Raw genomic sequence first — 12090 nt, forward strand, 5'->3', positions numbered from 1 at the left:
TTTTCCAGCTGATTACGCAACTCCAACATATCAGCCATACTTTGCTTCTGCAAAGTCTGAATTTCACTTTCCTTTTCCATGAGGATGGTATCTTTCTCCATTATAGTCTCTCTGCGTTTTTGCAACTCGACCAAAAGAAGAGCAGTGGATTCTTCCCACTGTAACACATGAGACTTGAGTAGTTCATTCATTTCCTGCAAGTTTCTATGCTCCATTTTAAGCAATTCCAAGGCTTGTTCCTTTTCTTCCATTTTCCGTTGCAAGGCATCCAATTCAGCCCTGCACACATACTCGGTTTCCTCCAAACCGATGGCCTCCATTGGCTGCTGGCGTCTCTGTTTCCAGCCTGCCATGCTCTCTTGGTGAGCCTTTTGCTGAGCTGCAAAGCTCCGCTGAAAATCCGCATTTGCCTGTTGTTGAGCTGCATTTGATATAATCAGATGTTTCAACATCTCCTCCATTTTGAGTTTACTTTTCATCTGAGCACACTGCGTCTCCATAGCAGTTTCATCAGTGTTGCTAGGGACAACAACCTTCCTCTTTAGTAGACTCTCTTTAGGCATGGATGGGGCTGGTTCAGACGGCAACATCCCCTCCATCCAAAGAATCCGGTCTCTCATTTCATCTATCTTTGCATTTTTCAGGCGTTTGGACCGCCCCATCTTCAATAACTCCACAAACAAATTTTTCACAGTCCAGCAAACAATTTTCAGACCACTGTCTCTTCAACACATGTAGTTTTTCTCTCTCTTGCAGGATCTCTTTTCCTGCGCACACAGTTTGTGCAGTCACTTGCACCAGACACAACAAAGTTCATCAAAAAATTTTGAGACCCCTGTCTCTTTAAAACACTTTTTTTTTTTTTTCTGTCAGGATCTTCTCTCCTGCACACATAGATTGTGCAATCTCATGCACCAGACAAAGTTCATCAAACATTTGCACTTCCTTGCAGGGATCTTGCTGCTTCTGCCCGCATCCTCCACCATATGTAAGGGATTAGCTCGGTGGTAGGCGTGGATGACCCCTTTGGGGGTGCGTTTTCACAGAGAGATAGCCGATTAGAGGTTGAAAACAAGACTGATTTATTCATGCAATTTACTTAACACAATTGCAAGCATCAAAACAGCCAAAATAAAATAAAAGACAAAATAAATCCTTGCCTCTGTGGGCGGCTACCTTCTCACGCTGGAACCTACCTAAGAAGTCTTTCCAACCTACTGTTGGGCCGACACTGCTGATCCTACAGCAGACACTCAAATGTCCATTTGTTTGCTTTTCACACAGCACAAACATTGTCCATTGAACATGTCCCTTTGTTTTCTTTCACACAGCACATGTTCATTTATAACAGGATCCTTTACTCTTCAGATTCTTCATATTGAACACAGTTCATTTAACAGGTCCCTTTACTCTTCACACTCTTCACATGGAACACTTTGTCTTCTCACCTTTGAGACGTCTTCACTCGTGGTTACCCTCCTTAGCTTCACATCGCTTTAGGGGGTCTTCTCCCATGCTCACCAGCTTGTCGGGAGGCACACATCCGACTGTCCCCCTCTCCCAGCCCACACGGCGACAGGCGGCAGCAGTCCTTCTCCCATGCCCACACGGCGTCGGGAGGTACACGTATGTCTGTCCTCCTCTTCCCAGCTCACACAGCGACAGGAGGCAGCACTCAATAGATTTTCTCTGGACAAATTATAGAGTCCTTGATCTCCTCATTCTGAACAGCTGAATGGTTTTCAACTTCCTGCTGGCTCTCTCTGCAGCCAACACCCTATAGTATCAGTGAACTTTCAAAGCAGGTGGGAATGTGTCTCCTCTCAGTGACTACATTCCCAGATTTACCTGACTTCCTGTCACAATATATATATATATATATTATATATATATATACACACACACACACACACAGTTTGTAGACTCTATAACTTTCATACAAACAGTTAATATACACTTAGGGCTCTTTCACACTGCTGTTAGAAATCACCGGGCCCCATACAGCCTAAATTACAGCCCCCCCCCCCCCTCCCGTCTGGAGGTGACTGAGGACAACAAATTATCAGGCCCCTTCTCTGTAGCCTCAGCTGCACAGATGAATGAATAGGAAGTGGCTTCCTGCTGATTCACAAATGGAAGCATAGTAAACACAATTTACTATGCTTCAGTGATGAATGGACACAAGAGTGATTGATACCGATCACTTACTGTGTTCATTCAAGAAGGAAGGGCCAATAAATGATGTATATACCAGCCCCTTCCCCCGCACTCAATCCTAAAACATCCCCCTGTGTGCATGCAGCAGCTGCCAGCAGGAGAGGAGTGAAGCTTTAAGGTAAAGGGGCACATACGGGGCTGCAGCAGATGAAAGGGGTGCATGTTCTAGAACCAATTCCCGCTGCGGTGAAGTCAGAAGGAGAAAAAGGAGGAGAAACTGGCAGCACTTCAGGGGGAGGCAGAAGAGGATCGGTGTCTGCAAAAACACAGTACAGTCAGCTCAGCAGGTGCCTGGGCCCCCCTTTTGAACTGATGGGGCCTGGGCCCAGTACAGGAGGGCTGCCTGTACTGCCTTATCAGCGGCCTTGTACCCATGACTCATATATAGCTAGGCACCCCCCAGTCAGGTGCTCTCACCCCTCCTGCCCTTAATTATCGGCCGCCTAAAACAGACATGTGGGTTAGTGTGCCGTCAATAATCCCAAGCAACACTTTCCATTGGGGGGGCCTCTCCTATGTTCTCTCGAATTGTTATTGCACACTATTATCATTTCACCATCTTGGTATAAGGCGCTACCTTATTATACACACTCTGAAATGTACACCCCATGTCTTCTCCTTAGAAAATTCATTATACTCTCAGTCAGTCACTATGAGCTTGGTTATAGGTCATTACATCTATGCTTATTGCTACCTAGCTTTTCGTTGTTGGTTATATCCTTTTATGTTTCTTGTGCAAAAATGTAAGAAAATGCATTTGAAAAAGGAAACTGTGCAAGGTGCTGAAACTTGCATCCCACCACTAGAGATGGGCTCAAGCGTGTCCGGATCCTAGTGCCAACCCACCTGCCCAATCCCGCCAGGAAGCCGACACTGCACACCGCCAGTCATTGGCAGTGAGACATTTCTTCCTGGCGGGATCGACAGGTGGGTTGGGACAAGGATCCAAACACGCCTGAGCCCATCTCTACCCACCACCCTCTCAGCATGGCTAACTTCAAGCCAAAAACTGAAAGCTGCCCACATGCTAAGGCCCCTTTCACATTTGTACAACCTGAAATTCACGTGACTTTCATGGGAATTGAAGCAATGAGGGTAATCCTGAGGTCTATGGACCTCAAAGTTAGACCAAAGTAGTGCAGGGACTACTTTGAAGTTGCACAGATATGCAGGGGAGGACTGGGCTAGGGGGCAGGGGGCAATTGCCCCCTGGGCTGCTCTGATGCCCTATAAAAAGGCTGCATCGCTTCTGCCAAAGCCATGCCTAGAGGATTCCTGTTGAAGAGAAGTAAAAAGTCCCTGCTGCTGACTTACTGAGTGTGGGTTGAAGACAAGGACAGAGTGCAGCCCCCCCCCCCCCCCAGCATGGATGGTGTAAACTGTGCCTGAGCAGAGGCCGGTTCCATGCTCTACTGGAGACTCTCCTTCCCCAGCCAGCCCCAACCGAGCTGTCCCAGCTCCCCCCAGCCGCCCTCTGCTGGCCAGGTCAGGAACCCGGATTTGGTCGGTGAGTAGAGAGTACCTGGAAACGGGCTTCAGCCTGGAATGGGGGTCAGGAGGAGGATGGGAAGAGGGAGAGTGGGAGGGGGGCCCGAGTTGCTGCTCCATGGGCCTCTGGTTTGTAATTGCCCCCTGGGCCGAAAGTTGCCAATCAGCCCCTGCAGCTATAAATGGTACTTATTTGAAAACATGGGGTATGACTTGTCATGCAACTTTGCAGTCCCAAGTTGCACAAGTGGCCTAAAACAAAGTGTTTAGCACGTAGGCAGTGTGAATCTGCCCCTTCAAACCACTCCCTAAAAAGGAAACTGGAGTGGTTTGGGGTTTATATTTTCAAACTAATATTTTATATCTGTAATATATTCCTATGTAATTTTTCATATTTACATGGTTTCTGTTGTACAAAACAGGATTAGAGGGAAGTGTAATGAGTGGAACTAGACCTTGCATGTAGTAGCAGCTAAGCAGGCCACAGATGATAGAAACCTTTTGTTCCACCACAGGTGGAAGAAAAGCAAAATTGCTCAATTCCACCATCAACACATTGTGGTTCCTCTCAGCCGGCAAAACACAATGATTACTGCTAGGGGCTATAGCCACCGGCAATAATTGCATCGGAAAAATCCAACAGACTGGTTGTACTGAAGATTATCAATGGATTGACTTTAGTACAACCAGCCTGCTCAAAGATCGAATCTTGGCCAGTCCCTGCTTTAGGCTTGGTTCACATGACCTGAAAGTTGCGCGACTTACAGTGCTACTTTGCCAAACGACTTCGGAGCGACTTTGGCGTGACTAAGGATCCGACTTGGAAACTTCCATTAAAGTCTATGGGCTTTTTTTCAGCAGGGACGCGGGGGAACGCAGTTCCGACACCTCCAGCACTGAATGTATGCAATAGCAAGGGGTGTGGGGTTTGTTGGAGGGTCTCTTGATGCTGGCTGCATGGGGATCTATTGTCACTAGTAAGGATCTGTTATTGTGTGAGGGTCTATTGTTGCTGCCTGGGGGGTCTTATGATGTTGGTAGGAATTTCTTGTTGAGGTAGAGGTCTATTATTGGCTTATCTATTGATTCTGGTTGCTGGGAGAGCCGTAGCTGCTACCGGAGGGGGTCAAATGTTGCTAGGGTGGATCTTTTGTTGCTGGGTAAGGTATTTTGTTGTGCATGGGAGGTGGGTAGGGGGTGGGACCAAGGAACAGTGCTCAGAGGTGGGTCGTGGGTGGAGACAAGGGGTGACAAGGGGGAGTTCCTGCACCTATTCTCCGAGAATAAAACCCCTTATAGAAGTCACCTTGAAGTAGTACAGGAACCTTTTCTATAGTCGGAGCAACTTCAGTAGTGCTAGTTAAGACAGTTCTCATTGACTAAAATGGGATTTCACATGTCATGCAACTTGGGGGTCTCACAAGTCGGATCCCAAGTCGCGGCAGTGTGAATGAAGTCACACTTGTAAGGTCTCTAGAATTCCCCCTGGAGCTCCAGCTAAAAGGCGATATTCAATTTACAGGTGGAGTCTGATGCATCTGAGGAACCTTCTCTACATCAATTAAGGACTGTGATATTTCCACCATCATTTATTATAATCAGTACATTAGAAATGTAACAGAAGAATGGGAGCCCCTTGTAAAGATTTTCCCATGGAAATCCGTGAGAACAATAAGAAACCTAACCTAAAAAAAATAGCTTGAACTATTCAGCATCCACCAAACACAGAGCTATTGGATTTGGGTGAACTGATAAAACTGTCACTAACTGCACAGAATATACAGCAAAATATATTCCTAATTAATAATTGTCATTGATCCATTCCAGAGAGCGATCACAAGATGGAGGGGCTCGGTGAAGGTGGTGGTGAAGGTGTGGAGGTGTTGGATTGGGTCACAAAGCTCATGAAAGGAGATCTTCCCGGCCTCATAATCCAGACAAATTCGGAATTTATGGCTGGTAGACTTGTGAGGAAGTGGCATGAGTTTATGATCATGCATCGTATTAAATTCATGATTATACCTTCGTAAACACCAGGAATCTGTAGTCTCCCCAATACATAATTTCCTATCTATACTAGAATAACACAACCCGACTCTCCAGCTAGTTGAATCGCTCGTGTCCACATCCCAGTAATGCCGTCCTGAAGAAAAATTTCTCCCACTTAGAACCTGGTTTTTGCTAAATCGTTTGGGACTTTCTGGGTGATTTAATGTTACTGCTGACCAAGATGCAGTTTTTAAATCCCTTAAAATTTGTATATTGTTAGCAGCTGTTTCCCTGTCAAGTAAAATACCTGCTGGTTGTTGGATCCAGGTGTGAATATATTTTATAATGTCAGATATTTTGTTTATTCTCTCTGTAATGAGATGCTCGTGAAAATCACCTTCACTCGGAATCTTTGTCTCCATATTATCCTCCAGCTTGGTACGACAGATGTCCTCTCCTGAGTTCTGATCCTCCAGGACGGTCATTGGGTCGGTGGTGTCACACAATTCCTCAATGTGACTCATCTTCCTGGACAGCTCGTCTTTATGTATCTCCAACTGTTGGAATAGATTGGAAATGGAAAATGAGATCTTCTCTGTCTGCCTGGAAATCTCACTCAGGACTTTATGCTCAAGTTCTTCCAGCTCTCTCCTGATATCTCTGAACAGGGCAGTGACTCTCTCTGTTACACCAGCTGCTCTTTCTTGTACGTCTGTCCTGCGTTCCTGCAGACTCCGGATTTGTTTCTCAGCCCATGCTTTATTTGAGGTCATCATCTCCAGATCTTTCCTCAACTTCTCTTTCTTCTTCTCAAAGGCCTCATCCAGTGACTCCACTTGGTGTCCTTTGTGTTCTCCAACAGCAATACAGTATACACAGATACAAGCCCTATCCTTGGTGCAGTAATATTCCACAATCTTTTTATGGATGGAGCATTTTCTGTTCCCCGGGGAGTTGGTGGGATCAGATAAGACGTGTTCTGGGGATTTGGCGTGGACTCTCAGATGTTTGCCACATAGGGAATTTTCACAGTGCAGGCAGGACTTTATAGCCGGCACAGGAAAGTCCACACAGTAAGTACAATAGATTCCTGTATCTTCCTGATCAGGCTGAGAAGTGAGGAACTTCTCCGCTATGTTACGTAAGACTCTAGCATTATATAGTTCAGGTCGCTCCTGGAACTCCTCTCTGCACTCCGGACAGGTATAAAGTCCAGACTCCTCCTGAGTGTCCAGCACATTGTTAATACATTCTTGGCAATAGTTGTGTCCACATCTCAGCATTATTGGATCCGTATAAATGTTCAGACAGATGGAGCAGCTCAGATCATCTTTCAGATCAGCAGATGCCATTGTAGCCTGCAGGAGGAGAAATTAAACTGAGAGTTTGTTCTATTTGTTAAACAAGAATCAGGGGATAATATACATGAAATCCACTGGATCCCCACTTGTCCAGCTTACCTTTCAAGGGTCCACACACTAGAACAGGGGTGGGGTCCCTGCGGCCCCCCAAGCCATCTGATCCGGCCCTGCCATTGGGCTGCCTCCAGAGGGGAAGAGGAGGGGGGAACGCCTCCTGATTACACACAGAGCGGGTTCCTCTGCTTACCTGGCACGGCTGCTGTCATACAAAGTCACGCCTCCTACCTATGATAGACAGCACAGTGACGTCTATCACAGGAGTCAGTCCAGGAGGCGTGACTTCATATGAGAGCGCCCGCGCCAGGTAAGTAGAAGAACCCTGCTCTGTGTGTAATCAGGAGGCGCTCTAATCCCCATGCGCTCTGCATTGATTGGGGGCACTAATCACTCTGCATTGATGGGGGAACTCATCCCTCTGCATTGATGGGGGAACTCATCCCTCTGCATTGATGGGGGAACTCATCCCTCTGCATTGATGGGGGAACTCATCCCTCTGCATTGATGGGGGGCACTAATCACTCTGCATTGATAGGGGCACTAATCACTCTGCATTGATGGGGGGCACTAATCACTCTGCATTGATGGGGGGCACTAATCACTCTGTATTGATAGGGGCACTAATCACTCTGTATTGATAGGGGCACTAATCACTCTGCATTAAGAGGGGGAAACCTGGAAAACCAGTTGCAAGTAGCAACATCATCAATACCAGCTAACATCACACACCTCACCAAAGAGAAGCAGTTGCAGCCATCACATTAGGGGTGAGTTAATTAAATGTTTGACCAAATGTAACAGGCATATTTTTAAGTTGATAATTTTGTACGGCCCCCGAATGATTTTAAAAATACCCAAATAGCCCTCAGCAGAAAAAATGTTCCTCACCCCTGAACTAGAAGATCTGAAATCTTTGAAGATTTCAAACACGTTTTGCAGATCTCTGAGCCATGTTATTTTGCGTCAGCTCCGGCCTTTAACACAATCCAAGGTTGTAAACACATCTGCAACTCCCCAAAATGATGATTTCCTATGTATCAGCTCAAACAATGTTCTCACCGCTCTTTGGGTTGTTGGTAGTTTCCTTCAGATCTGTCTCTCTTTGCTCAAAGGCTCTACAGAGCTGAATCATTAACTTCTGCTGCTTCCAGCAATGTTCTGGCTTTCCTCCCTGCAGTCAGAAATAGTTTGATTTCCTGGTCATGCAACTGCCTCTCCAATCTCCACCCACAGAAGAAATTAAAGGTACAGAGCACATTCTAGGAGTTAAAGTAAAAATAAAATGTTACACTGCCCAAAAAAAATTAAAGCAACACTTTGAAAACACATCAGATTTCAGTGGGGAAAAATATCATGCTGGATATGTATACTGGTATGGACTGGGTAATGTGTTGGGATCTATACTGGTATGAACTGGGTAACGTGTTGGGATCTATACTGGTATGGACTGGGTAACGTGTTGGGATCTATACTGGTATGGACTGGGTAACGTGTTGGGATCTATACTGGTATGGACTGGGTAACGTGTTGGGATCTATACTGGTATGGACTGGGTAACGTGTTGGGATCTATACTGGTATGGACTGGGTAACGTGTTGGGATCTATACTGGTATGAACTGGGTAACGTGTTGGGATCTATACTGGTATGAACTGGGTAACGTGTTGGGATCTATACTGGTATGGACTGGGTAACGTGTTGGGATCTATACTGGTATGGACTGGGTAACGTGTTGGGATCTATACTGGTATGGACTGGATAATGTGCTGGGATCTATACTGGTATGGACTGGATAATGTGCTGGTATCTATACTGGTATGGACTGGATAATGTGCTGGGATCTATACTGGTATGGACTGGGTAATGTGTTGGGATCTATTCTGGTATGGACTGGGTAATGTGTTGGGATCTATTCTGGTATGGACTGGGTAATGTGTTGGGATCTATACTGGTATGGACTGGGTAATGTGTTGGGATCTATTCTGGTATGGACTGGGTAATTTGTTGGGATCTATTCTGGTATGGACTGGGTAATGTGTTAGGAAAGGATGCCGCATCGTTTAATGGAAATTAAAATGATCACCCTACAGAGGGCTGGATTCAAAGACACCCCGAAAATCAAAGTGAAAAAATGATGCAGCAGGCTAGTCCATTTTGCTAAAATTGTCATTGCAGCAACTCAAAATGGTACACAGTAGAGATCAACCGATTATCGGCAAAGCCGATCAATCGAGGGCCAATATGTACTTTCCCCGATATATCCGGGGGAATATATATATATGGCCATATTACTGATATTTCGAGAAAGTGCTTGTACCGGAGTGATGCCTGCAGCTAGAGGCATCACCCCGGTACCGGTGACCATAGACGACACTCGACTGTCTTGTACTGACAACCGAAGCGGCTGAGAAGCCGCTCGCTTGTAATTACAAGGAGCGGATGGGGACGCGCCCCCCCTCCTGCGGTGTGCCCAGGTCTCCCATCCCACCGGGAGACCCGGGCAACCAGCCTGCACGGCCGCCGAAGACCCGATCAAAGCCGCATTGAGCTCTGATCCGGTCTTCATGCAAAAACCCAGAAGTGATGTCATGACATCACATCCGGGTACTGGTGCCAAATAAAAAAAAAATGGACAGCATTCAAAAACAGCCAAACTTGGCATTTTGAATGCTTTTAAGTGCAGAGGAGGGGTTTGGGGTCTTTTAGACCCCCAGATCTCTCCACAAGAGTACCTGTAAAATAAAAAAAACAAACATTTTTTAAATGTACAAAAATATTGGCCAATATCGGCCGATACCGATATGCAATGGGCAAAATATCGGTATCGGCAACGAAAAATCGGTCGCTCACTAGTACACAGTAGTTTGTATGGCCCCCATGTGCTTGTATACGTCGGGGCATGCTCCTAATCAGACAACGGATGGTGTCCTGGGGGTGTTTCCTCCCAGATTTGGGAGGTGCAACCTAGCGGCGTCAGATGGATAGAAACATAACCAGTTTAAGACCAGCCGCATATAAACTGCGGCAGTTTGGCTCTCCTGCGCAAAGCACCGTAACCATACCGCGGTCACAAGCGGGGCTGGGGGGCGCGCATGATTTTTGGCCTGGACCTAGTGATCGGTTCTGAACCAATGGCATCACGTCACCTACCTGTGTAATGTAAACACAGGCAGGGGAAGTGATTTAATCTTCTCTCCTGGTGTTCTTTTCGGATCCAGCGAGAGATGAGAATGGTCACAGTGAGTACACCTAAGCACTACACTGACACCAGCACACATAGGTACACGATTAACCATAGTTGCCAACATTTTAAAAAAAATTCCAGGGACACTTTGCAGCACAGCTATCAATTACCACACCCACTTCCCTGAAGCTCCGCCCACTCTGCATAACTAATCTCGCCTCTTTATCAGATTATAGAGTCTACTCAAATAAAGAGAGAATTACAGGAAATTTAAAAGGGAATTTAAAACTTAAGGCCACAGTAGCAGAGTTGGAATAATTCTCCCATTCAGCTGCACTACTTCTGCGTAACATTTATGGGCAGCCGATTAACAGGCGTTTCCAGGGACAATATAAATGACCTGGGACAGGTTCCTGTTTGCAGGGACTGTCCCAGGAAAAAAAGGGACAGTTGGGAAGTATGGAAGATGTACTGCTTGCAGCCGGACCTCCCTGTGTGGACGGGACAGGTAATCATTGAATACAAAAAGATAAGAAAGCAATGATTGCAGAAAAATATTTTATTTTTACAATGACAATTTCCCCATCACCTCTGTAATAATATGGCAGAAACACATTAGTTGTATATATAGGCAAACTCTGGTTAATAATAAAGTGAGAGACATAACCAACATTTTCAAAGTAATAATCTTTAGCGTTCCACATCCTCCATCAACCAATCTAATCTCACCTCCTGCCAGGTCAGAGCCTGTTGGCACAATAATGGTGAATAATGGTTGGTTGCTGGCGGTTACAGCACTTTACATACTGCTCATTTCTTTAACTTTCACAATAAAACATAAAAAATAAGAAAGGTTCCTGGAATGCAGGTGACACCATGTTGATGGAACAGAGTTGTTTGGAGCTTCTTCTTAAAGTGACTCTAAACCCGAAAACTAAAAATAAAAAAATAATCCTTCCAAATTACATTTGTTATCTATTTGTGATCTAACATTTTAACCACTTCAGCTCCAGAAGGTTTTACCCCCTTAATGACCAGGCCATTTTCTGCCATTCGGAACTGCGTTACTTTAACCACTTGCCGACTGCTCACATTGCTGCTACTGCAGCAGAGCGGCTCGGCTGGGTCCAGCAATGTAGACCTACGTCACTGGATTCCTCCCTCTCTTGGCGGTACACGCGCGCCGCCAGAGGTTTGCTCCTGCTGTGTTTAGACACAGCGCGAGTCGGGCCAGGGGAGGAGAGGCGGTGATCACCGCCGCTCTTCCCCAATCGTCAGGGATCGAGTGAGGAAATCCACCCGCTTGTGTAAACAAATCAGGCGGATCTCCTATGTGACAGGCAGGGACAGATCACAGGATTCAGCATAGCTGAACCTGCGATCTGTGTCTGTGTCATACAACCCCCTGCCCCCACACAGTAAGCATGAGGCACACATTTAACCCCTTGATCACCAACAGTGTTAACCCCTATATAGGATCACATGTCTCTATGGTCATTTCAGAAGCCTCGCCCCCCCCCACAGTTAGAATCACTCCCCATTTAACCCCTTGATCACCCATAATGTTAACCACTTCCCTGCCAGTGTCATAATTATAGTAACAGTGCATATTTATAGCACTGATTACTGCAGTAATGTCATTGGTCCCCCCAAAAGTGTCAAAAATGTCAGTTAGGGGTCCGATCTGTCCGCCGCAATGTCGCAGTTCCGCTAAAAAAAACAAAAAAAAACAAAAGCAGATCGCCGCCATTACTAGTAAAAAAAAAAAAAAAAAAAACAAAAATGACAAATCTTT

The 12090-nt window shown here is 45.9% G+C and overlaps 1 protein-coding gene across 1 annotated transcript in view; it reads right to left on the reverse strand.

Annotated features, from left to right (window-relative positions):
- The window catches only part of LOC309566991 (uncharacterized protein), an 80855-nt gene extending 73772 nt beyond the window's left edge, over positions 1-7083 (reverse strand). The window contains exon 1 of the mRNA XM_082272310.1: positions 5517-7083. Within this exon, the coding sequence (XP_082128436.1) occupies positions 5517-7046 (1530 nt within the window). The 5' untranslated portion in view covers positions 7047-7083. The remainder of the gene's footprint in view (positions 1-5516) is intronic.
- Between the last annotated feature and the right edge of the window lie 5007 nt (positions 7084-12090).

This window comes from Pelophylax lessonae (genome assembly GCF_965119305.1).
Source record: "Pelophylax lessonae genome assembly, chromosome: 11".
Taxonomy (NCBI): domain Eukaryota; kingdom Metazoa; phylum Chordata; class Amphibia; order Anura; family Ranidae; genus Pelophylax; species Pelophylax lessonae.